This window comes from Peromyscus eremicus, unplaced genomic scaffold (assembly GCF_949786415.1).
Source record: "Peromyscus eremicus unplaced genomic scaffold, PerEre_H2_v1 PerEre#2#chr22_unloc_1, whole genome shotgun sequence".
Taxonomy (NCBI): domain Eukaryota; kingdom Metazoa; phylum Chordata; class Mammalia; order Rodentia; family Cricetidae; genus Peromyscus; species Peromyscus eremicus.
Window position 1 is genome coordinate 5,554,692 of NW_026734286.1, and position 27,056 is coordinate 5,581,747.

A 27,056-nucleotide genomic window follows, 5' to 3' on the forward strand; every position below is an offset into this window, starting at 1 on the left:
CCTGCCCCTCACTCCCTCACTCCCTCCACCCTTCTCCTTCACTATGGCACCGGCTTCAGGGCCCCAGCTGCTGCTGCTGCTGCTGCTGGCGGGCTGTCCCCTGGCTCTGGGGAGCCCCTTGTAAGTAGTTACCTTCTTCCGTGCAGGGTAAGGAGGGGTTCTTCCATGCAGGGTAAGGAGGGGTTCTTACATGCAGGGTAAGGAGGGGTTCTTACATGCAGGGTGCAGTTTCTTGTAGAATTTCTGAGGTATCTGGGTGAGTGTGGCTTTGTGGGGGGAGGGTAAGAGATAGGGGTGTTAAGAATTTGCGCTGGGGGGGGGGGGCTGGAAGACCGTTCAGTGGGTAAGAACTCTTGCTATATGAACATGAACCTTGTCCAAACTCCCAGCACCCACGGAAAAGCCAGGAGTGGCCTCAGTGCCTGTAACCCCACACTGTGGGGCCGGAGACAGGATAGCTGGGGGTTGCTGGCTGCCAGCCCAGCGCCAGGTTCAGAAACAGGACCTTGGCTTGATAGAATAATGTGTGGGTGAGAGAACAGAATATCTGATATCCTCCTCTGGCCTACACACACACACACACACACACACACACACACACACACACACACACGCATGCGCGCGCGCGTGCGCACGCACACACACACACATACACACGCACACACACACACATGCACGCACACACACATACACATGCACGCACACATACACACACGCGCACACACACACACACATGCACGCACACACACACACTCACACAGTTAAGAGCATGTGAATGAGCATGTGCACACAAACAGAATTTGGCCTGCTTTTTGTGTCAGAGTGTTTACAGTCTCATGGTCATGGAACCCCCATATTGTAGCATTGGGGCGCCTAATAATAAAACAGAAAGTCTGTAGTTTTGGGGTGTCTGTGATGTCTCATGGTTTAGGCAATGGTGAGTTTGAGGTTTGGGGGATTGTTGGGGTCTGCAGCCCTTGACTGTGTAGACTCAAAAGCCAAGCTCAGATTGGGCCTGGTGACTAAGGCCTGTCTTCCCAGCTACTCTGGGGGCCGAGGCAGAAGGCATGCACATTCTAGGAAAGCTTGGTCTACAGAATGAGTTCAGGGCTAGCCTGGTCAACTCAGCGAGCCGCTTTCTCCAAATAGAAGAAAAAGAGGTTAGGTGTAGTTTGGTGACAGAGCACTTGCTCTGCATGAGTGGTTCCCAGTGCTGAAACCAGGGAAAGCCAGCTTCCGGTGGTCTGGTCGAGGGAGAGTGGGCCATGGTTATGTACCTCCCACATGGAGAGGGATGTAATGGCACCGAGGCAGGAACGTGGATCCAGGCATCTGCTCTGGCAGCTAGCACCGGGAGCCCTCCAGAACCAGTGACTGGGCCGACCAGGCACTGACGGACTCGGGCTGAAGTCTCCGGCCTGGAGGTGACATCTGCTCCCATATTTCTTGGACAGTTATTCCATCATCACCCCCAATGTCCTGCGGCTGGAGAGTGAAGAGACCGTCGTGGTGGAGGCCCATGAGGCACAGGGTGATGTCCCAGTCACAGTCACCGTGCACGACTTCCTGAAGAAGCAGGTGCTGACCAGCGAGAAGACGGTGCTGACAGACGCCACGGGACACCTGAGCAGAGTCACCATAAAGGTGGGGAAGGGAGCTACAGACAGCCACAGCCCCTTTGGTCTAGCCTGAGTCCCCTCCCCTCGGGACCCCTCCCCTCTGAGTCTCTTGCTCCCTGAGGCCCTCCCCTGTATCCCCACCTCCCCGAGCCCCTCCCCTCTGAGTCCCCTCCCTTCTGAGTCCCCTCCCCTCTGAGTCCCCTCCCCTCTGAGTCCCCGCCCCTCCAAGTCCCCGCCCCTCTGAGGCTCTCACCTCTGAATCCCCGCCCCTCTGAGTCCCCTCCCCTCTGAGTCCCCGCCCCTCTGAGTCCCCTCCCCTCCGAATCCCCGCCCCTCTGAGTCCCCTCTCCTCTGAGTCCCCTCCCCTCTGAGTCCCCTCTCCTCTGAGTCCCCGCCCCTCTGAGTCCCCTCCCCTCTGAAGCCCCGCCCCTCTGAGTCCCCTCTTCTCCGAATCCCCTCCCCTCTGAGGCTCTCCCCTCTGAATCCCCGCCCCTCCCAGTCCCCGCCCCTCCCAGTCCCCGCCCCTCCCAGTCCCCGCCCCTCCCAGGGAAGGGGCACAGAGGAGGCCCGAAGGCACAGGGATTACTCTCACCACACCCTGCAGCCGGCTCCTGACTGCCCCCCTGGCCCATGTGTAGATTCCAGCCAGTAAGGAGTTCCAGCCGAACAAGGGGCACAAGTATGTGACAGTGGTGGCGAGCTTCGGCACAGTGATGGTGGAGAAAGCGGTGCTGGTGAGCTTCCAGAGCGGGTACCTCTTCATCCAGACAGACAAGACCATCTACACCCCGGGCTCCACGGGTAAGTGGTGTGGGTGAGTGCCCACCCGGGGCTGGGAGGCCCTGCCAGAGCCTGAGGTCTAACTCTGCCCGTCCCCCTCACATCCTCCAGTCCTGTACCGGATCTTCACTGTGGACAACAATCTGCTGCCTGTGGCCCGGACAGTCGTCGTCACCATTGAGGTACCAGCTACTGAGCTTCCCAGAGACCCCCGGAAAGGGGCAAATGGCTACACAGCACGGCCCGTGCAGAGAAACCAGAGGCCTGGGAAGACCCCTAGGAGGGTCAGAGACCCAGCAATCTGACTCCAAAGAAACTCGCTGGGCCTCAGTTTCCCCATCTGAAGATTGGGATGAGCGTTAGTGGTAATCCCGTGTAGTCTGTTCTGCCTGGTAGAGGCCGCTGTGGAAGCCTGAGTCAGTAGCTCCCACCTCTTCAGGGTCAAGGCCCAGGTCTTCTTTGCAGGGCACAAGGCCCAGCTCATTCTGCCCAGTTTCCTCCCTGCGTGCCCCCTCCCTCTCTGTCCCTCCCTCCCTCTGCTAAACACACACACACACACACACACACACACACACGCCACCTCTGATCTTCTAAATGTCCAGGCATTTGCTGTATGAACTATGTCCTAAGCCAGTGAGGTCAGGACCCTTTATCGAAACATACAGGGAATGCACAGCACAGAGAGGTTGAGCCATTTGCCTGAGACCACACAGCTTCTAAGTGGCACAGTAGGGATTTGAACCTAGGCCGAGTGACCAAGGTCTGTGTTCTTAACTGCCTGCCGCCTCAGTAGACATAGGAGATGGTGTGGTTGGGCCTCTTAAGAGTGGCTATATCCCATATGCCTTTCCTGACTCTTTACAGACCCCTGATGGCGTGCCCATCAAGAGAGACACTCTGTCTTCCCACAACCAGTATGGCATCTTACCTTTGTCTTGGACCATTCCAGAGCTGGTCAAGTATGTCTGGGTCTCCGGGAACAGGACTCCCCTGTCCCTGGAGAGGGATGGGGAGGTGCTTGGAGGCCCGGCCAAACTCCTCATCTTCCTGCAGCATGGGGCAGTGGAAGATCCGAGCCTTCTACGAACACTCACCACAGCAGAACTTCACCGCAGAGTTTGAGGTGAAGGAGTATGGTAAGTCCTGGGGGGCCTGATGGAGTCCGGGTAAGGACGAGGCCACTGTCCCTGTGCTGCCCGGGCAGCCCTGCCGACACCATCTTTGCCATCATCCCACCCCACCCCAGTGCTGCCCAGTTTTGAGGTTCTGGTGAAGCCTGAAGAGAAATTTTATTACATCGATGACCCGAAGGGCCTGGAAATTTCCATCACGGCCAGGTGAGGGTGGGTGTGATGCACGGAGGGGATGGGTCTTCAGCCACAGCCAGAGAGGTCTTCGGGACCCCACGTCTCCTTGCCTCGCAGGTTTCTGTACGGGAAGGATGTGGACGGGACGGCCTTCGTGATCTTTGGGGTCCAGGATGGCGATAAGAAGTTTTCTCTGGCCCAGTCTCTCCAGCGCGTGGTGGTAACTGTCCCAGCCCTGTGACAGCCTGGAACCTCCGTCTCTCCCTCTGAGGCCACGCCCCCTCCCCTTGGCCCCTCCCACCTCTTAGCCCCTCCCAGTCCCACACTTGGCTGAACCTAGCCACCCATTCTGAGCCCTTCCCCTTCCCAGCTCCTCTCTTGGGGACCTTCTCCCCTCCTTCACGCTCCCCTATCCTCTGCAGATCGAGGACGGTTTGGGGGAGGCAATGCTGAAGCGACAGGTGTTGCTGGATGGGGTACAGCCTTCCAACGCTGATGCCCTGGTGGGGAAGTCCCTGTACGCCTCTGTCACTGTCATCCTGCACTCAGGTGAGGCCTGCTCTGATGAAGGAGGCCAGGTAGCAAGGCCAGCCTAAGCCAGGAGGCCTGGCCCTGAAGGGCTGCTGGGGAGCCTGCCCTTACTGTTACCATCCATCCCCTCAGGCAGTGACATGGTAGAGGCAGAGTGCACTGGGATCCCAATTGTCACCTCGCCATATGAGATCCACTTCACCAAGACGCCCAAATTCTTCAAGCCAGCCATGCCCTTCGACCTCATGGTAAGACCCACGGCCAGTGGATCTTCACTTCAGTTTCAGTCACTCCGACCACGCCACCTGACCCTTCTGCCTCTGTCCACAGGTGTTCGTGACCAACCCCGACGGCTCTCCAGCCCGCCGAGTGCCGGTAGTCACTCAGGGATCTGATGCGCAGGCTCTCACCCAGGACGATGGTGTAGCCAAGCTGAGCATCAACACGCCCAACAATCGCAATGCCCTGACCATCACCGTGAGTGTCCAGAACTCAGGCCCTAGTCTCCACAGCCAGGGAAATACTTGGGGCACTGATGGCTTCCCGATGGGTTCTGTGGGTCACCCAGAGGGTCCCACGTTGCTGTAACCAAAACCGGCATGAGGCTAGAGTTTGTCATGGCTGGGCAGGCACCGAGGCAGGAGCTTGAAGCCGCTGTTCACGTATCGGCAGAGGTGAACGCTGGCACTCGGCTCGCCTTCTCCTTTTTATTCAGTCCAGTCCTCTAGCTCAGGGGAGGACGGTGCCACCCACACATAGAGTGAGTCTTCCCATTCAACCTCACCTAGAAACCCCCTCACTGGCACGGTCAGAGCTCATCCCCTGATTGATTCTAGATGCTGTCAAGCTGCAGTCAGTATTAACTATCACCTGGGCAGCTCTGGGAATCAGCATGCCTCCCTCTTTCCCGACTTAGGTGCGCACCAAGAAGGAAGGCATTCCGGAGGCACGACAGGCCAGCAACACCATGAAGGCGCAGCCCTACAGCACTATGCACAATTCCAACAACTATCTACACCTTTCAGTGTCTCGTGTGGAGCTCAAGCCAGGGGACAACCTCAATGTCAACTTCCACCTTCGCACAGACCCCGGCCAAGAGGCCAAGATCCGCTACTACACCTACCTGGTCTGTGGTCACCAGAAGCCTCAGCTCCCCCACATGACTTGCCAGCATCCTAGGGATCCCTGCCAGGCCCCAGGGTCTCCCCTACCCATCCTAAGGATCTCTGCCCAGCCCTGGGGTCTCCCCTACCCATCCTAAGGATCTCTACCCAGCCCTGGGGTCTACCCTACCCATCCTAAGGATCCCTGCCCAGCCCTGGGGTCTACCCTACCCATCCTAAGGATCTCTACCCAGCCTTGGGGTCTACCCTACTCATCCTAAGGATCTCTGCCCAGCCCTGGGGTCTCCCCTACCCATCCTAAGGATCCCTGCCCAGCCCTGGGGTCTCCCCTACCCATCCTAAGGATCCCTGCCCAGCCCTGGGGTCTCCCCTACCCATCCTAAGGGTCTCTACCCAGCCCTGGGGTCTACCCTACCCATCCTAAGGATCTCTACCCAGACCTGGGGTCTACCCTACCCATCCTCAGGATCCCTGCCTGGCCCTGGGGTCTTCCTTACCCATTCCATGTAGCCTCCCCCTGATTCTCATGCCAGCCCATTGTCCCTCCAGGTTATGAACAAGGGGAAGCTACTGATGGCAGGCCGCCAGGTTCGGGAGCCTGGCCAGGACCTGGTGGTCTTGTCCCTGCCCATCACCCCAGATTTCATCCCTTCCTTCCGCCTGGTGGCTTACTACACCCTGATTGGAGCCAGTGGCCAGAGGGAGGTGGTGGCCGACTCTGTGTGGGTGGATGTAAAGGATTCCTGTGTAGGCACGGTGAGTCGTGCCCCCACCCCCATCTCTCTTCCCCTCTTTCCTTTCTTTGAGACATAGGCTCACTATATAGCCCTGACTGTCCTGAAGCTCATTATGTGGACTAGGCTGGGCCTGGAACTCTGACCTCTGCCTGCTTTTGCTCCGCCCCCCACCACCATTTGCATCCCCTCTTCTCTCTCCTATTTCCAACTCTCTCCTCACCTCTCTTACTTTTGCTTGTCTCCCCCCTCCACTCTGCACCCCCCTCCTCCCTCCTCTCTCTCTCTGTCTCCTCTCTCTCTCTCTCTCTGTGGTCCTTCCAGGGTTGACCCATCCATCTTGCTTCCCCAACCTCCCTACAGCTGGTGGTGAAGGGTGACCACAGAGATAACCGACAGCCCGCCCCTGGGCAGCAAACGACACTCAGGATCGAGGGAAACCAGGGGGCCCGAGTGGGGCTGGTGGCCGTGGATAAGGGCGTGTTTGTGCTGAACAAGAAGAACAAACTCACCCAGAGCAAGGTGAGTACCTGAGCCCGAAGTGGAGCAGAGTCGGGGAAAACGAGGGTGGGGTGGGCGCGAGAGGCTGGGCTGGGATTCCGTCAGGGGCTGGATGTGAGGGTAGGAGGGATGGGGACGGCCGGGTTGATCTTCATCGTGGATTGGATGAGGCTCTGCTCACCTGGCCTCTCCCCGCAAACCCCGCCACCCACCCCATCTCACCCCACTTGCAGATCTGGGACGTGGTGGAGAAGGCAGACATAGGCTGCACCCCAGGCAGCGGGAAGGACTATGCGGGCGTCTTCATGGATGCAGGCCTGGCCTTCAAGACAAGCCAAGGCCTGCAGACTGATCAGAGAGTAGGTGAGAAAAGGGACCAGGGGTGGACACAGGGAGGGACATGCCTCCACCCCCAGATGCCCATATAGGAGCAGGACCCCGAGAGCAGGAAACTGAATCTCACCTTCCTCCACAGCAGCACCTGCCATGCCTGTTTTGTTTTAAATTAGTTTTTAATTGCATTTAATGGAAGTGGTGTGTGTGTGTGTGTGTGTGTGTGTGTGTGTGTGTGTGCATGCACACATGTGCATGGGTGTGCATGCTGATGTGCATATGTGTACACAAGTGTGTATGTGTGTGCGCAGGAGAGTGTGTGTGTGTGTGTGTGTGTGTGTGTGTGTGTGTGTGTGCACTCACCCCACAGCATGCATATGGAGGTCAGAAGATAGCTCACACCAGTCAGTTCTCACCTTCCACCATGCGGGTCCTGGGGATCAAACCCAGGTCATCGGGATTAGCAGCAAGCCCCTCTACCCACTGAGCTCTTTTGTCGGCCTCCACTGGTGCTCCCTGAGCCTCAGTCTCGTCTACTGCAAACAAGGGTGCAATCACACCCTGGCCTCACCCACCTCACGCCTGTCCCTCCCTCAGATCTTGAGTGTGCCAAGCCAGCTGCCCACCGCCGCCGCCGCTCGGTACAGTTGATGGAAAGGAGGATGGACAAAGGTTAGACGGACACCGTCTCCACGCATCACCCACTCCATCCTGTTAGAATCCCACGGGAGGAAGGGAGGGTTGCCTCCCTTGCCCTACCCCAGGGAAGTTCTCCCTGGAGTTTGGTCTGATCCTCTCCTGATGGCTAAGGCTGACGCCGGGTTTGGGCCTCCCACAGCGGGTCAGTACACAGACAAGGGTCTGCGGAAGTGTTGTGAGGACGGCATGCGGGATATCCCTATGAGGTTCACCTGCCAGCGCCGGGCACGCTTCATCACCCAGGGGGAGAACTGCGTGAAGGCTTTCATAGACTGCTGCAACTACATCACCGAGCTTCGCCGGAAGCACCAGCGAGACCAAGTCCTGGGCCTGGCCAGGAGTGAGTGGCACCCCAAAGGGGAAGGGCTCAGCTGTCTAGCGATGGGGTGGCTGCACCTGTCTGCTGGGAGAGTGGCCCAAAGCCTGTGGCCCCAGCCCTGAACCCTGGGAAGACAGCAGGAGGAGGGCGGAGGCCATCTGGGCTTCATAGGAAGGAAGAGGAAGTAAGGGAAGGCAGTGAGGGGGCCCAGGGTGTCCTCGTACTGGCCTTTGCCCCCATCCCACAAGCCAATGCATCTTCAGCAAATGAAGAGAAGTTCTACAATCACTCCACATCGCAACTAGGTATGGTGGCACATGCCTGTCATTGCACACTTGGGAGACTGAGGCAAGAGGATTACTGTAGGTCCCAGGCCAGCCTGGGCTACCTAGTGAGTTCCCAACCAGCTTGTATGATGCTCATCTTGATGCCAACACATCTGTAGAACACGATTTTTAGTTTTTATTTCCTGAATGGAGAGAGGACTCCCCACAAATCCCCAGTGCGTCTGCATTTATGTAAATGCATTCACCCTCACCCCAGGGTGAATGCGTTTATGTAACTCAGAAATGTATGCAAGGGCCCTGCCTCAAAGTGGGTCTTTTTCCAAACCACATCTACCCATCCTCAGGTGACATGGATGAAGACATAATTCCCGAAGAAGATATCATCTCTCGAAGCCAATTTCCAGAGAGCTGGTTGTGGACCATAGAGGAGCTGAAGGAACCGGAGAAGAATGGGTATGGCTCCATGGTCAGTGGGTAAAGGTGTTAGCCACAAGACTGACATGGTGGAAGGAGAGAACCAACTCCCACAAGTTGTCCCCGACCTCTACATGGGGTTAGGACAGGAGGCCACACACTCTCTCTCACACACACAGTAAATACATGTTTTAAAAGGCAGGTGAGTCTAGGACACCCCCAGTCTACATTCCTGCCTGATGGCAGAGAGCATCCCTCCAACAAGCTCTTTTACATATGATTGGCATGCACCTGCCAACTTCCTGTCTCCTCTGGAGTCACCATGGAGGTCCACAGGTGCAACCCAAAGCTCCTCTCTAACGTCCCCAGGGGTCCCCACCTCCACACCCTTCTCCATCCTGGTAGATCTTACTACTTAAAATTTAAATTTCTGCCCCACCCAGAATCTCCACGAAGGTCATGAACATTTTTCTCAAAGACTCCATCACCACCTGGGAGATTCTGGCAGTGAGCTTGTCAGACAAGAAAGGTAAGGGAGGGGCTGGGGAGGTGGCTCAGAGGTGAAGAGCTTGCCCTGTGAGCATAAGAACCCAAGCTCCGTCTGCAGATCCAACATAGGCAGGGCGTCCGGGTGCTGGGGAGGCAGGAACAGGAGGGCCGCTGGGCTTCCTGGTCAGCCAGCCTAGCCAATCAATGAGCTCCAGGGTCCATAAGAAACCCTGTGTCAAAAAATAAGGTAGAGGGCCAGGGGAGCTCAGTGGTTAAAAGCATTTGCTAGTCTTGCAGAGGACTAGGGTTTGGTTCCCCGCACTCACTTCAGGCAGCTTACAACTGCCCGAAGTTCCAGGTGATCTGATGCCCTCTTCTGGCTCCTATGGGTACTGCACTGAGATGCACACAAACAGAGATACATGTGCACTTACATAAAATTAATTAAGGTGGAGGAGCAATTGAAGACAACACCCAGTGTCGACCTCTGGCCTCCTCAGGCACGTGCACCTGTGCACACATGTGTACATGTAAACACATAGAGGCTGGGTACAACTGGCTGTAATACCACCACATCTGGGGTTTGTTAGTCACATGTGTGTGTTTAGTCTCTACCTTTCTGTGAATGGGATCAGCCATGGCCATCAAGGGAACTTGAACCAGGAGCCTGGCTAGGCCTCCCTGCACAGCCCTCCCACCTGGACCCTTCACACTGCTCTCTGCCCACAGGAATCTGTGTGGCGGACCCCTATGAGATCACAGTGGTGCAGGACTTCTTCATTGACCTGAGGCTACCCTACTCTGTGGTGCGCAATGAGCAGGTGGAGATAAGAGCTGTGCTGTTCAACTACCATGAGCATGAGAAACTTAAGGTGGGAGCAAGCCAGAGCTGGGAGGTTCAACAGGACCCACGAACCCACCTTTGCCTGCCCTACCCTCCCTCACTTACCCTGCACCGGCCCCACCCTCACCTGCCCTGGTCCCTCCTCACCTGCCCTGGTCCTCCCTCACCTGTCCTGGTCCTCCCTCACCTGCCCTGGTCCTCCCTCACCTGCCCTGGTCCTCCCTCACCTGTCCTGGTCCTCCCTCACCTGTCCTGGTCCTCCCTCACCTGCCCTGGTCCTCCCTCACCTGCCCTGGTCCTCCCTCACCTGTCCTGGTCCTCCCTCACCTGTCCTGGTCCTCCCTCACCTGCCCTGGTCCTCCCTCACCTGTCCTGGTCCTCCCTCACCTGCCCTGGTCCTCCCTCACCTGTCCTGGTCCTCCCTCACCTGCCCTGGTCCTCCCTCCCTGTAGGTGAGGGTGGAGCTGTTGCACAACCCAGCCTTCTGCAGCCTGGCCACTGCCAAGAAGCGCTACTACCAGACCATCGAAATCCTTCCCAAGTCCTCCGTGGCCATTCCATATGTCCTTGTCCCCTTGAAGATCGGCCTCCAGGAGGTGGAGGTCAAGGCTGCTGTCTTTGGCCACTTCATCAGCGATGGTGTCAAGAAGACACTGAAGGTTGTGGTGAGTCCTCGGGGGCATCTGCTGTCCCTGCCCTCAGCTCTCCCTGCTGTTGACCTGGGCTCGGAGACACCAGGGATCATCTTAGGGCCCAGGTGTCACAGAGATTAGAGCTGGCCGGGGCGAAGCTCTGGGCTCTGTCCTCAGTAGGGTACGACCTGTCGTCCGAGCACTGGGGAGGTCGGGACAAGAGGATCATGAATTTGAGAGCAGCAGGGGTAACTTAATGAGAACTTGTCTCCGGTTTGAAAAAGTTAAAAGGTCCCAGGGAGAGGCTCCCCTGGCAAAGCGATTGCAGTATAGGCACGAGGACCTGAGTGCAGGTCCTCAGCCCCCAGATAGATGCCAGAGGAAGTGGCTGACTCGTCGAGAGACTCCGTCCCAAAAGATAGGGATAGAAGAAGACATATGGCATTGACACTTTCACATGCTTGCACACATTCAACACACACATGCACACACATTTGCACATACTCACACATGCATGCACACTCACACAATACGTGCACATGTGTACACACACATGCACACACACTATACATACACACATGCACACTTCAGTCACACACATGCACACACAGAGGCATGCACACACACACACACACACACACACACACACACACACTCACACATACATGCACACTCCCAAACACATGCATATGTGTATATATACTCACACATATGCAAACAACATGTACACCTTACACTCACATACATGCACACTCATGCATCCACACTCTCACACACATGCACACAAGAGTGTAAGGTAGGTGTTTGTATCCCCTCCTCCTCAGAAGAAGTTGAGACACAGAGAGGTCACACAGGGAGAAGAGGCGAAGTCCTCTGAGGGGGTCATTCTCCGAACAGCGTCCTGTTCACCATCCATGTATCTCTTGTTGTTTTATCCACCCTCCTTCACAGCCGGAAGGTATGAGAGTCAACAAAACCGTGGCTGTCCGTACACTGGATCCAGAGCGCCTAGGTCAAGGTGAGAGGCAGGCAGAGTGGGCAGGGTGGTGTAGGGCACCAGGAAAGGGGCAGGGGGAGCTGGTACTACCCAAGTCTCTTCCACACTCATCCTGCAGGGGGAGTGCAGAGGGAGGATGTGCCCGCCGCAGACCTCAGTGACCAAGTGCCAGACACAGACTCGGAGACCAGAATTCTCCTGCAAGGTATGATGCCTCTTCCCTGGTGTGAGGGTCTGGGCAGGGGTCAGAGTAGCTGGGAGCTACGAACAGAGCTCCATCTCTCGGAGGGGGAAGACCTGGACCAGGATGCAGGATTTGGATCTCAATTCTGCCATTTCAAGTTGGTTGACCTGGGACTCATTTCTTTTTTTTTTTTTTTCTTTTTTTTTTTTAAAGATTTATTTATTATGTGTACAGCATATGTGACTGCAGGCCAGAAGAGGGCACCAGATCTCATTACAGATGGTTGTGAGCCACCATGTGGTTGCTGGGAATTGAACTCAGGACCTTTGGAAGAGCAGTCAGTGCTCTTAACCTCTGAGCCATCTCTCCAGCCCGGGACTCATTTCTTAACATAATGCCTTCCTGTGCCTCAGTTTCCCCCTGTGAAAAATGAGGGCAATGATACTGTCTTAGTCACTGTTCTATAGCTGTGATGAGACACTGACCACGGCAATTCTTAGTCTGTGATCTTTACGGCAGGGAGCAGGCAGGCATGGTGCTGGAGCAGTAGCTGAGAGCTACATCCTGATCCACAGGCAGAGGAAGGAGAGAGACCAGGCCTGCTCTGTGCTTTTGAAACCCCAAAGCCCACCCCAGTGACACACCTCCTCCAACAAGGCCACACCTCCTAATCCTTCCCAAACAGTTCCACTAACTGGGCACCAAACATTCAAATATATGAGCCCCTGGGGGCCATGCTCATTCAAACACCACAGACACTCTCTGCCTTGTTTGCTGTGAGGATTGACCCATAGCACTTCCAACCCCCACTTCATCTGGAACAGTGCGGCTTGGGTCAGCCTGCAGGAGCCTCCTGCAGAACTTAGTTTAGCAAATAGCATTTGCTGGTAAAGATAGTTCATGAGAAGCCACACCGGCCAAGTGCAGAGGATCTGCCCTTCTTGCGTGGATCCAGGAAGAGCAAGAAGGGGGTGTTGCACCTCTCAGACAAGCTACCACACAGAGCAAGAGACAGTACCTAACTCTAAAGCGGTTGGGGCGTTAAATGAGATGCTATGTGGAGTTCTCCAAGAGACAGTAGCGATGAATTCTAAGCCACAGCTGTCCATGGCTACTGCCATTATTTTAATTAAAGGTGAAATTCAATGTCCAAGATGGGGTACAACCTCCCCCTAAACCTACATAGGACTCGCCCTCCTGCAGTCCCCAAGCTCTAGGCTTCCTCTGGTCAGAGACCGGCTTGAACAGAACTTTTTTCCTCCACCCTCGGCTGCAGGGACCCCAGTGGTTCAGATGGCCGAGGACGCAGTGGATGCGGAGCGGCTGAAACACCTGATCGTGACCCCCTCAGGCTGTGGGGAGCAGAACATGATTGGCATGACACCCACAGTCATCGCGGTACACTACCTAGACCAGACGGAACAGTGGGAGAAGTTTGGCCTGGAGAAGAGGCAGCAGTCCCTGGAGCTCATCAGGAAAGGTGGGCCTGCTCTGGAAACCCCCAAACCAGCTCCTCCTCCAAAGGCTCCTCCCCTCCTCAGAAGCCCCGCCCTTCCTCCAGAGGCCCCCTCCTCAACCTCACAAGCCCCGCCCCTCCTCCAGAGGGCCCCCCCCCTCAATCTCGCGAACCCCACCCCCCTCCGGAGACCCTACATCTTCTCCAAACCCCTCCCCTCCCTGCATGTCCTACAGGGATGATTTGCCTTCTATCTGATCCTGGGACCCAGACTGAGTCCTCTTTCCAGAATCCGTGCCCTGCTTGGCCGCTCCTTCCTCTCTCCACACTTGCCCATTCCATACAGCACCCCTGCTCCCACTCTCCTTAGTGAGACCCTCCCCCACCATGCTCCCACCCACCTACACCCCACGCTGTCCCCCCTTTCTCAGCTTCCTCTCCAAGCCCTCCTTTAAAGCCCACTCCCCCTCCCCAGGATCCCGGTCCCACACTCTTTGAACCCTCATTCCACCTCACATAGGTGGCGTCTTTGTCCTGCCTTCGGGGCACCCACTGCCCACCTAGTCAGCCCAGCCCCAGCCCACCCCTCCCTTTGGTGATCCTGTCTATTCTGCACAGGGTACACTCAGCAACTGGCCTTCAAACAGCCCAGCTTTGCCTATGCTGCCTTCAACAACCGGCCACCCAGCACCTGGTAAGGACAGATGCTCAGCGTGGCACCCACAACACCCCGACACCCACCTGAGCAAAGCCTGAGTCCCCACCAAGAGTGGTCTGGTCCCTCCCTGTCCACAGTCAAGGCTGCAGAACTGAGTGAGCCTTAGACGCCTTTATGCACCAGCTTCATGGGCTTTGAGATGAAAAACCCAGAGGGGCTCGGTCGCCCCTCTGCTCATTGGTGGGTGTGGATGTCATTCTCTGTTTCCAAAAGCCGATTGGTTCACATCTGGTGTCCACCTAACCCCCGCCCTCAGGCTGACCGCCTACGTGGTCAAGGTCTTTGCTCTGGCGGCCAACCTCATCGCCATCGACTCTCAAGTCCTGTGTGGGGCTGTTAAATGGCTAATTTTGGAGAAACAGAAGCCGGACGGTGTCTTTCAGGAGGACGGACCCGTGATTCACCAAGAAATGATTGTAAGAGGCGGAGGGATTCCAGACCGAGATGGGTAGAGGGTCCTGAGATGGAGAGGAAAGAGCACCACTCCATCTGCCTGATCACTTAGTGGAGGTGGGGGCCGGCAAACAAAGTTGTAAAACACCAAAGTGTTGCAAGAATCAGAGGCTGACAGAGCCCGCCACGGGAGGGACATGTATGGTACTGTGCTTGGGACCAGAGGTCAGCCTTGCAGAGGTCAGCCTTGGGTGTCTGTCTTCAAGGGCCGTCCACCTTTTTTTTAAAGATGGGGTCTCACTCTCCCAAGGCTCACCAAGTAGGCTAGGCTAGCCGGTCCCTGAGCTCCAGAGGGTTGGCTGTCTCTGCCTACACAAGCACATGCCACCACACCCAGATAGATATATTAATGTGAGTTCTGGGACATCAACCTCTGTTGCTCAGGCTTGGACCATCCATCTTTCCAGCTCCTACTAAGTGTTTCCACTCATGATCGTTTGCATTTACTGTGGACGTGTCGGGGGTTGGCCCCACCACACATCAAGGAGCACTTGTCCGTCTGTGGCGCCGCTGACTGACTCATGTCCATCCTCCCTGTTGGACAAGAAACCCTGTGAGGGATAGCCATGTGTGCTTTTCCTCAGCCATTACACTTGGGGCAGCAGTACAGGGACCCCGGTGACACACAGAACGAACAAACAATTCAACTGATTCACCCTAGAGCGGGGAGCCAAGCCCAGACTCCGCAAGTCTTCAGGGTACACGGTAGCCAGGTAGGGACACAAAAAGACCCACTTCTCCTCATCACAGGGTGGATTAAAGAACGCCAAGGAGGCCGATGTGTCCCTCACAGCCTTCGTTCTCATCGCACTGCAGGAAGCCAGAGAAATCTGTGAGGGGCAGATCAACGTGAGTATCCTGTCAGCAGCCCTCCATCCCGCCACCCACCCAAGCTGTGGGGAGGGGTGCTCTTACTTCTTCCCTGTCGCCGCCGTGATCAAACACTCTGACAGAAAGCAACCTGAGGGAGAGAAGGGTTTCTTTCCGCTTATAGCTCCACAGTGTAGACATCCCTGGGGGAAGTCGAGGCAGGGACTCAAAGGCAGGCATGTTTGCTGCTCCACACAATGTTACCTCGGACCAGCGAACTCATCCCCTTCACGGCCGAGGAAACGATGCTGCTCGCTGCCTCAGTGGAAGGCTCGTACCTTGGCTAGCTTGCTGGGACACTTCAGGACCACCTGCCTAGGGATGGTGCTGCCCACAATGGCGCTCCCACATCTATTACCAATGAAGAGAATCCCCCGCCCCAGACATGAGCAGAGGTCGATCTGACCTAGGCAGTTCACCCTCTGAGGTTCCCCTCTTAGGCTCCCCTGAAGCTAACCAGGGGAGGAGCAGTTGTTGCCTTGAGCTGGGGGGTTTGGCCCTCTCAGCTTCTATCTAGATGATCTTGCGAAAAACCATGACACCTGTTGTGCATCGTTGTGACCTCAGGGCTTTCCATGAAGTCTGACATGTGACTTTTCCTGGGGAGACCCAAAGAAACGTCTATGGCCCTAGACAGTGGCCAATGACAGACCAAGGAAACGAGCCCCAGTTCAGCTTGTGGAACATCAATTTATTGGGTCACTTATGGGGGCATGGGGAGCTGAATTGCCAAAAGGCCCACCTCACCGTGGGTAATGAGTCACAAAAGCTCATGCCTAGAGTCCCCTGCGGAATCGTGGGCAGGCCCAGCAAAGAGACTCCCTACCCCAGCGATTGCTTACTGCATCTGTAGCCATCGGGAGGGACATGGTGTGTCTTGTGCCTCTCATGAGAGTCCTGAGCACTTGCGCGTTTTGGGAGCCTTCCGAGCCCCTAAGTCTCTCTTTGTCTTTTTGAGTTCTATGAGCCATCCCCACCCTCTTGGAAGGAATGTTTCAGCTCAGAGCAAATAGCTGCACATCCAAGTTCAATAAACGAATAAATGACGAGCCCCTGACGGTGTGATGATGGCGATAGTGATGGAGGAGGCCATGATGATGGCGATAGCGATGGAGGAGGCCATGCTGATGGCGATAGCGATGGAGGAGGCCATGCTGATGGTGATAGTGATGGAGGAGGCCATGATGATGGCGACAGTGATGGAGGAGGCCATGATGATGGCGATAGTGATGGAGGAGGCCATGATGATGGTGATAGTGATGGAGGAGGCCATGCTGATGGCAATAGTGATGGAGGAGGCCATGATGATGGCGATAGTGATGGAGGAGGCCATGATGATGGCGATAGTGATGGAGGAGGCCATGATGATGGCGATAGTGGTGGAGGAGGCCATGATGATGGCGATAGTGATGGAGGAGGCCATGATGATGGCGATAGTGATGGGGAGACCATGATGATGGCGATAGTGATGGGGAGGCCATGATGATGGCGACAGTGATGGAGGAGGCCATGATGATGGCGATAGTGATGGGGAGGCCATGCTGATGGCGATAGTGATGGAGGAGGCCATGATGATGGTGATAGCGATAGAGGAGGCCATGATGATGGCGATAGCAATGGAGGAGGCCATGATGATGGTGATAGCGATGGAGGAGGCCATGATGATGGTGATAGCGATGGAGGAGGCCATGATGATGGCGACAGTGATGGAGGAGGCCATGATGATGGCGATAGTGATGGGGAGGCCATGATGATGGCGATAGTGATGGGGAGGCCATCTGGCATAGGATTAGACTGACTGCTGAATCTGGTTTCTAGCTTATGCCAATTTGGGACATTTTATTTATTTATTTTAGTGATAAGCCCTAGGGGAGTATTTACAGGACCATAATCCACCATTGTGATGAAGCAGGGGTCACCCACTCAAGAACCCACAGTCCCACACTCCTGCACACCCCTAATGTACAGACAGATTCAGCACAGAGGTGCCACACAGTGGCCCCAACAACCTGGGAACTCTTAAAGCCAAACACGTCAAATACAGGGGAGCCCCACAAGGCAGATCCTATCCTGGTGGCCCAGAAGTCATGCTTGTGAAATCCCAATTGTTGTCCCTCACAGAGCCTTCCCGGGAGCATTAACAAGGCAGGAGAGTACATCGAAGCCAGTTACCTGAACCTGCAGAGACCATACACAGTGGCCATTGCTGCGTATGCCCTGGCCCTGATGGGAAAACTGGAGGAACCTTACGTCACCAAGTTCCTGAACACAGCCAAAGGTAAGGGGACACCTCAAGGGGTGTGTGGGTGGGTTGAGGGTCACCTCAAGGAGAAGGGGTGTGGGGGGTGAGGGTCACCTCAAGGGGAAGGGTGCATGGCTAAGGGTTGAGGAAGTGTCCTGGACACACACACTGAGCCCAGATGCATGGTTCTTAGCTGAGGGATGGGGTGGATGGCCCCACACGGAGCTGCACTCAGTCCGTCAGTCTGTTGACTCTTCAATGTAAACCACACAAGAGGCCTGGGGCATCTTTCATTCAACCTTACACTGGGCATCCAAGTCCAAAGAAGAGTCGGGAGCTGGTGGCTGGAGACGGCCTTCATTTCTTTTCCTGTTTCTGTTGTAAAATACCCCAATGACAGCAACTCCAGGGAGGAAGGTTTCATTTCAGCTCACAGTCAAGAGGGCAGTGCATCCCAGCTGGGAAGTCAAGGCAGTGAGAGCTAATCAGGAAGCATGGTGGATGTAAGCCTGCTAGTGCTGGGTTCATGTCTCCATCTTACACAGTCCTGTAATATTCCTACCCACAGTCACGATGGGTCCTCCCACCTCAGTTCACACAGTCAGGATGAGCCCCCGCTGGCAAGGCCAGGGGATTGTCCCTCAAATTGACAATCCACACCGAGCACAAGGATGCTGACCATAAACATGGCCACCCGGGCACGGGGCAAGCTAGCTCCTGGACCACTCTCAGACTGCACAGGCAGTGGATGAGGGGCTGGGGTGTCCCCTGTGCAGATCGGAACCGCTGGGAGGAGCCTGGCCAGCAGCTCTACAACGTGGAGGCCACATCCTATGCCCTCCTGGCCCTGCTGATACTGAAGGACTTCGACTCGGTGCCTCCTGTGGTCCGCTGGCTCAACGAGCAGAGATACTACGGGGGCGGCTACGGCTCCACACAGGCAAGTGGCCTCCAGCGCCGCCCTTGCCTCCCAGGTCTCCCGGAGGAGACCCAAGACCCAGGCATGCAGCTCCCCTGTCCGAGCAGTGTGGGAGACTGCAGGCAAGCAGAGAAACCACATCACGTGCCTTGTTCCACCAGGCTTCCAATGGTGCCCTTGCTTGCTGGAGGGTTCTACATTATATTCTTCATTCTGCTAGGCTCCCAATATTCCCCCATTCTCATCAAAATGGTCTAGATCATGTTCCTAGGCTCCCCCAATGTCACCCTAACTGGAGGGTTCTAGGTCATGTTTCTAGTTCCATCAGGATCTTAATGCCCCCCTCCATCACGGGAAGGTTCTAGAATATGGTCTCAATTTGACTAGGCTCCCAGTGTCCCCCTCTCTCATGTGTGGGTTCATGGTTTCACTAGACTCCCAATGTCCCCTTATCACTGCAGGGTTCTAGATTATTTCCTTCACTCCAGGGGACTCCCAGTGTCCCTCTCTTTCACATGTGGGTTCCAGATCACATTCTATATTCTGCTGGGTTCTCAAATGGCACACTTTCATATCTGTGAGTTCTAGACCAAGATTCCAGTTCCACCCAGACTCTTACTATCACCTTTTTGTCGTTGGTATATTCTATATCAGTTCTCATCTACACAAGGGTACTGCCCGGTGCATCTTCCTCTAGAGCTTTCCAGATGGTGACTTTGGCAACTAGGGCAAGCTCAGGCTCAAGCTTGATCTTTCTTTCTCATGGGCTGTCAATCACTTCTCAATTGAGTTCCGTCCTCAGTATCACTTTAGAGTTTGGTGCCTCCACACTCCAGTTCCTGAGATGGTTCTAGACTAATTCCTGGCCTCCTAAGCCCAAGTCTAAGACGCCTTCCTCTTGATGGGTCTAGAGGTTCTAGACCTTCAGTCTTACACTTGGATTTTCTGATAGATCCTGGCATGTTTTCAGCATTGGTAACTTCTGAACAAAATCTTGCTTCCTTAGAGAATTCTAGACAGGCCTTCAGTATCCAGTGACCTCCACTGTTCTCTTCACACTCTGGTGGGTTCTAGGCCACAGACTGACTAATGACCAGCCCTGGCCTGACCTTCTCACACACAGAGCTCTGGGACATCCACCCGTTTCTAACTTTATCTTTGCAGGTTCTGTGTGTGGTGCTGATGCCATAATTCTGATCCATATATCATTATCTCTCCCCAGCATGTCCTAACCACCAATTAGAATACAAAGCTAACCATCTTTCTATCCCATGGGCTCTAGGCCACCTTCATGGTATTCCAAGCCTTGGCCCAATACCAGACAGACGTCCCCAACCACCAGGACTTGAACATGGATGTGTCCTTCCACCTCCCCAGCCGCAGCACCCCAACCAAGTTTCGCCTGCTCTGGGAAACTGGCGGCCTCCTACGATCAGAAGAGGTACAGCCTCACCCCTCACCTCCCTCGCTTCCACCTTCTGTACAGCCAGGGCTGCAGGAGAGAGGTCAGATGCCTGCCAGAGCCATCAGAGCCAGGGGCAGCTGGCCTTGTATGTGCACTCACGTGTGTGCATGCCTGTGTACAGGTGTGGGAACATTTTGTGTGTGTGTGTGTGTGTGTGTGTGTGTGTGTGTGAGGCCAGAGGACAACCTTCAATGTCATTCCTCACAATGCTGTTCACCTTGTGTGTCAAGACAGAGTCTCTCGCTGGGCTAACACTCACCAAATAGACTAGGCTGGCTAGTCAGCAGGCCCCAAGGATCCCCCTCTCTCCGCCTCCCCTGTGCTGGGGTCTCAAGCCCATGCCTGGCTTGTTTTACATGGATTCTTGGGATCAAACCCAGGTTCTCACGTTTATAAGGCAAGCACCTTGCCTACTGAGCCACCGCTGTGGTCCTGAAGCTGGCCGTTAACACCCTTCTTCTCTTCCCCAACTCCATGTAGACCAAGCAAAACGAAGCCTTCTCTCTAACAGCCAAAGGAAAAGGCCAGGGCACGCTGTCGGTAAGGAAAGGGAACCCACACCTGCTGGGCCCACCGCTCTCTCCTGTCCCCCTCTCCCTGTCCTCGGTCATCCTAGGCTCCTGTGGGACTCTGTCTCCTCTGACCAGGTGGTGACAGTGTATCATGCCAAAGTCAAAAGCAAAGTCACCTGCAAGAAGTTTGACCTTAGAGTCACCACAACACCAGCCCCTGATACAGGTGAGTGGAATAAAGACCCTTCCATCACCTTCTGGCCCCACCCCTTCCCATCCCTGCCCTCCTCCTGAACCAGGATCCAAAGATACCTTCTCCCATCTTTCTGTTTCTGATTGTAGCCAAGAAGCCCCAGGGTGCCGAGAATACTATGGTCCTTAACATCTGCACCAGGTGAGGATGGGAGTCCTTGGGGCTCATCCTGGTCAATCCCTCCCTGAGCTGCATCCTCGGTCCGTCTCCCCTGTTAACAGCACTTCTTCGTTCATGCCGGCAAGCTGGAATTCCCTCCGGCCACACAGCACATCTCTCACATAACCCCAAGGTTCACATTCCCTCCGGCTTCTCTCCTAGAGCGCCATGATATGACATTCAGACTTCACTGCCAGGGCAATGTTTACTTTTCTTATTATGTGATCATCTCTGCCAGCCAGTTTCTTCTTTCCGTGACTGTGTGAGTGTGTGTGTGTGTGTGTGTGTGTACACGTGTGTATGTGAGAGTGTGTGTGCATTTTTTCATGCCACAGCTTACATTCAGAGGTCAGAAGAAACTGCAGGAGTTGGTTTTCTCTTTTCACCATGTGGGGTTTTTACCATGTGGGGTCTGGGGATTGAATTCAAGTTGGAGCTCACTGCCACACCAGCATCCACACTGCCACACCAGCTCTCCACACTGACACACCAGCTCTCCACACTGACACACCAGCATCCACACTGACACACCAGCATCCACACTGCCACACCAGCATCCACACTGCCACACCAGCTCTCCACACTGCCACACCAGCCCTCCACACTGACACACCAGCCCTCCACACTGCCACACCAGCTCTCCACACTGCCACACCAGCCCTCCACACTGACACACCAGCATCCACACTGCCACACCAGCATCCACACTGACACACCAGCATCCACACTGACACACCAGCATCCACACTGACACACCAGCCCTCCACACTGACACACCAGCATCCACACTACACACATATCCTCCACACTGCCACACCAGCCCTGGGATAACTCACTAAGTAGCCCAGGCTAGCTCCCACCTCAGCCTCCCAAGTGCTGAGGCAGCATGGACCGCCACACCTGGCTGTGTCCACTTACATTACGCTCAGACAAGTGTTTCCCAAACCAAACCCCTCTTCAGTGCTGGGTGGAAAGCAAGAGCCTGGGTCCCAGTGAGACCCCTCATCCAGACACTGGCCCTGGGTGCTGACCCCAGCCCGAAAGCTGACAGCCTTTTTTTTCTGCCATGTGCAGGTACCTGGGAGATGTGGATGCAACCATGTCCATCCTGGACATCTCCATGATGACTGGATTTATGCCGGACACAGACGACCTGGAACTGGTAGGGAGGCTTGGGTCTGGGGTGCAGGGAGTCTGAGGTCCAGAGAGGAGATGAGGAGTGGTTCTCACCAGCTCTGCTCTTCCCCAGCTGAGCCGCGGAGTGGACAGGTACATCTCCAAGTACGAACTGAACAAAGAGTTCTCCACCAAGAACACCCTCATCATCTACCTAGAAAAGGTACTGCTGTCCCAGGGAGGCTTCCATGTCTCCCTTCCTGTCCCTTCCCAGCTGAGTTTTTCCCTCCGTCATGATGGTAGCTCAGGCTAGCCACAGGCTTGGGAGTACAGGAGCCGTGCTATGAGATGATCAGAGTTTGTAAAATGAGGTGACCGACTCCGAGCTGCCCCTGCTCTCCCCACAGTCCAACTGGTGTGGGAGATGAGAGAGTCCTCTGCTGCATGATCCGGGACCCGAACTCCTTCCACGAGTGGGTCTCCCACCCCGGGGATGACCTTTGAGTTTGCAGCAGCCGCGTCAGGAAAGTGAACTAACTGTGCATGAGTTTGATTGTGAATGGCAGGGTCTCTCCATGTAGCCTGAACTGGCCCCAAACTCACAATCGCCCTGCTTCCTCCTCCTGAGGGTGGAGTTATAGAGGTATGTCACCAGACCTGGCTATCGGCGATGTTTTCCTGAGCACTGTCAGAGCGTCCCTCAGATTGCTCTAACAAAACACCTGAGGTGGCGTGACAGAGAGAGAGATGTTAAGTGCAAATGGTTGGAAAATAACAGCCCAGGACTGGTTGATCCCAACTATTTAGCCTCTCACAAAAGCCTCGGGCAGATGGCGGGAGAGCGTGCAAGAGAAAGGCCAGAGTGCAGGCAGGGCCAAGAGAAGTCCAGGAATCGCGCTCCTTTTTATAATGACCTACATGACGGTAACCAATTTGCTCCACTGAGAGCTGGCCCGCTCCTCCAGACAGGCACTAATCCCCTCCGGAGGTGACCCCCTATGGCCCAGTTATCTCCCTTAAAGGTTCGGTCTGCTTAATGCCACCGTATTGTGGTCGGAACGAAGAGAAGTCAGAACAAACAGCAGCAGGTAGACAGTGGCCAGCGGCCAGAGCTCCGTCACCGGGGTACCTCTAACGCAGAGTGAGGCGGCAAGCGGTCTGGCCCCAAGCGCGATGGAAAAGGAAGTCAGAGTCCATGACTGCTCCTTCCTCCTTGCTGGTCCGCCCCACACCTTCCAGAGCAGTGGTTCTCAACCTTCCTGACACCACGTCCTAATGCACGTCCTCGTGTTATAGAGACCTCCAACGATAACATCTCCTTCATTGCTACTTCATAACTGTAATTTATCAGGGTTGTGGGTCATAATGTAAATATCGGCACTTTCTGATGGTTTGAGGTGGCCCCTGTGAAAGGGTTGTTCAACCCCCAAAGGGGTTGCAACCCACAGGTTGAGATCCGCTGTTCTTAGAACATGCCTGGTCCCTCAGTTTCTTCACAATGGCTCCAAACGCCAGGACTGTGTCCTGGGCTTCCTCTGTGACACTCACTGACCAGCTCCACCCTTCCCCTCAGATCTCACACTCGGAAGAAGAATGTCTGTCTTTCAAAGTTCACCAGTTCTTTAATGTGGGACTTATCCAGCCCGGCTCGGTCAAGGTCTACTCCTATTACAACCTGGGTGAGCAGCCAACTCAGGGCTGGGTGTTGAGTGTTCCGCGTGTTCAAGGAACCCGGAGATCTGAGTATCAGTTCTGGCAGCACCAAAGATGAAAACATTGGGGGCCCTGGGGGTCCCTATGCTGAGGCTCTTTGAGTCCTAGGAATTGGAGAATTGGGAGACGCAGGGTCCAAGGATTTGCAGGTTGGGGTTTGAGGAGCCAAGACACCTAGAGGCTGGGAGGGCCTGAGAATTCCAGGGACCTACAGTTTTGACATCTGAGCATCTCAGGGCTCTAGATGGAGGTCTCAAGACATTACAGTCTGAAGGGCCAAAAGAACAGAAAACCTGGGGTCTGAGTGTCACAGGGGTCCGGGGTTGGGGACCTAGCATCTCAGGGCTGAAGGGACTCACTCACTGGGCAATTCCCCGCAGGCGTGGTCTCTGGGGTGGAGTCCCTGGCCCTCTGACCTCTTCCTATCACTTCTCCCCACAGAGGAATCCTGCACCCGGTTTTACCATCTGGATAAGGAGGATGGAATGCTGAGCAAGCTCTGCCACAATGAAATGTGCCGCTGTGCTGAGGGTGGGTACCAGGAGGGCGTGAAGGGTGGACCGGGCCTGGACACATCGACACAACCTCTCCACTCCCGTGGGGGGCGCACGCGCGCGCGTGCGGCTGAAAGCCTCACTCAGGGGACATGGAGTAGGATAGGTGTTCCCTCTGGGGCCAGCCCCAACGCAGACAGAGGGACTCAAGAGCCTGTGTCACCCCACCCCACAGAAAACTGCTTCATGCACCAGGCACAGGAGAAGGTCAGTGAGAAGGAACGGCTGGAAAAGGCTTGCGAGCCTGGAGTAGACTACGGTGAGTGTGGCTTCTGCCGGCTCCGTCACACCGTGTGGAGTGAGCGATGGGGTGGTGTGACGGTGTGTGACTGGCAGGAAACAGCAGGTGCCTGTGTTCCGTCGGGCTCTGGCTGTGTGTGACTGTTGCGTTTGGAACACGTGTAGATGTGCCGTGAAGGGCCGTGCGTGATCTGTGTTGTGTGATGTTTCCTGGGGAGACATTCACCCCAGATAGGGCACAGACCCCCTAAGTCCTGCTTGCTGAACCAGTGAGTTACTGGGGTTACTCATTAAAGCTGGAGTGAGGGGTTCCTCGCAGGAGCATGAATGACTTTTATAACCTCTGGGAGGGGCCCTGTGGACCTTGTAAGTTTCATTTATTTCCTGAGTCTTAAGGGCCCTTCTTCCAGAACCTGAGGTTTCAATGACAAGGGCGTAGCTAAATAGTAGGGAGTCAGTGGCCTGAGTAGGGGCTAGCAAGTGAGAGAAGGTGGGTGTGGCTATGGGTGGGGTTGGCCAGGAGGCTGTAATACATAACCATGGTTATGTGGAGCTGTGGATGGGATAATTCAGTCGGTATGGCTCCGCGTGCCCAAGCGGGAGGTCCTGGATTTGATCCCCAGCACCTGGGTAAAAATCTCAGCACAGTGGCACATGTCCCTAACGTGAGCACTGGGGAGGCAGAGCCAGGAGGTTCTCAGGGCCAGCCTAGCTGTACCAATGAGTTCAAGGTTTCAGTAAGGTCCTGTCTCAAAAAACACGAGGAATGGAGCTGGCTGGAGAGCTGGCTCCATGTGTTAGAACACTCCACATCAGATGCTTGTGATATCAGCTCCGGGAGATCCGATACCCTCTTCTGGCTTCTGAGGATGCTGCACTCACACGCACAAACGTGTGCAACCAACATGTGCATCAAATGGACCTCTGACCTACACACACACACACACACACACACACACACACACACACACACACACGTACACGTGTGTTCCAATTGGCCTCTCAGTGATAAACGCTGACCTAAAGCGACCTGGGGAGGGAAGGGTTTATTTCATTTTACAGCTCACAGTGGGTCATCAAGGGAGGAACTGAACTGGAGACCGCAGAGGGAAGCTGCGTCCTAATGCCCCTCCCTCCTGGCCTGCTTAGTTGCCTTTCTACACAGCCCGGGCCCGCCTGCCTAGAGATGGCGCTGCCCACAGTGGGTTGGACACTCCTTATCAGTTAGCAATCAAGAAAATGCCCCAGAGACACGGCCACAGGCCAAGCTGACGGAGACAGCTCCTCAGCCGAGGTTCCCTCTTCCCAGGTTTGTGAAGCTGACAACTGATGCTGTGATAACATGTGAACATGTTCATACACACACACACACACACACACACACGCGCGCGCCTGTAGCTGTGGGTGACTGTAACTGCGCATGGCTGAGTGTGAGCCGGACGTGTGTTATGGTGACAGTTGTGACTTTGCGTGGCTGTGTGTTTGCAGTGCTCAAGAGTGGCTTTGGACAGCAGTTACATCCATCATGAAAATGACTGTCCTTACACGACATGTCCTTACTGGCTCTAATCATGTGTGTGGTGTGATTTTGCAGGTTGCCACGGTTGCATGGCGCTGTCATTGGGGGCGACTGTGCCGAGAACAGCTGCCTCTGTGTATATGACTCCTTGCCTATAATGCTAATCGTGTGCATGGTATGTGTGGCTGTGAATGTGCACGTGCTTCTGTGGCCCGGAGTAGCCCGTACCCTCAGTCACAGGAAACTTTACCATGGATGGCTGTGCCTGTAGGCAGCTGTAACACTCACAGGTAGCCGTGACTGAGTACATGAGTGAGTCTGGGCATGGCTGCTGGTTGTGTGTGTTCCTGGGACGCGACAGACTGAAGTATCAGTGGCTCTGACTCAGCCTGTCTCTGCTTGTAGGTGGGGGAGTCACATGGTCGGGGGCATGTGCTGGTGAGAGCCCCATGGCCAACCCTGCTCATGACCCTCACTGCCCCTCCCCCACACAGTGTACAAGACCAAACTAGTCACGACGGAGCTGTCGGATGATTTTGACGAGTACATCATGACCATCCAGCAGGTCATCAAGTCAGGTACCTAGCCCTCTGTCTTCCCACCTCCCCAACCCCTCTCCCTCTGCGGGGGCTCAGCTTCCCCTTCCCTGCTCCACAGGCTCAGATGAGGTGCAGGCAGGGCAGGAACGCAGGTTCATCAGCCACATCAAGTGCAGACAAGCCCTGAAGCTGCAGAAAGGGAAGCAGTACCTTATGTGGGGCCAGTCCTCGGACCTCTGGGGAGAAAAGCCTAAGTAAGTGCCCATTCTGCGCATGTGCATGCGTGTGGCTGCCCCCTCTAGCCCCACCCACTGCCGCAGGAGCCCGCCCTCACCTGCTCTCCCTTCCCCAGCACCAGCTACATCATCGGGAAGGACACGTGGGTGGAGCTCTGGCCCGAGGCTGATGAATGCCAGGATGAGGAAAACCAGCAACAGTGTGAGAATCTGGGGACGTTCACAGAGAACATGGTGGTCTATGGCTGCCCCAACTGACCACAGCCCCGCCCACCAATAAATCTTCAGTTGTATTTCA

At 55.3% G+C, this 27,056-nt stretch overlaps 1 protein-coding gene across 1 annotated transcript; it reads left to right on the forward strand.

The window, feature by feature from the left end:
- On the forward strand, window positions 1-27,056 carry C3 (complement C3). The gene is made up of 41 exons (XM_059251945.1): window positions 1-120; window positions 1,455-1,644; window positions 2,258-2,420; window positions 2,511-2,581; window positions 3,264-3,358; window positions 3,453-3,535; window positions 3,646-3,736; window positions 3,824-3,926; window positions 4,129-4,255; window positions 4,370-4,485; window positions 4,568-4,714; window positions 5,154-5,363; window positions 5,911-6,117; window positions 6,459-6,617; window positions 6,830-6,959; window positions 7,527-7,601; window positions 7,768-7,968; window positions 8,579-8,687; window positions 9,092-9,177; window positions 9,867-10,009; window positions 10,434-10,646; window positions 11,565-11,631; window positions 11,729-11,815; window positions 13,071-13,274; window positions 13,869-13,944; window positions 14,225-14,384; window positions 15,172-15,270; window positions 17,413-17,569; window positions 18,310-18,473; window positions 19,735-19,893; window positions 20,398-20,457; window positions 20,565-20,655; window positions 20,772-20,823; window positions 21,916-22,003; window positions 22,091-22,180; window positions 23,531-23,636; window positions 24,112-24,201; window positions 24,400-24,483; window positions 26,478-26,561; window positions 26,641-26,776; window positions 26,875-27,056. Exons 1-41 carry the CDS (start codon window positions 44-46, stop codon window positions 27,014-27,016), a joined length of 4,992 nt encoding a protein of 1,663 aa, XP_059107928.1. The 5' UTR covers window positions 1-43; the 3' UTR covers window positions 27,017-27,056.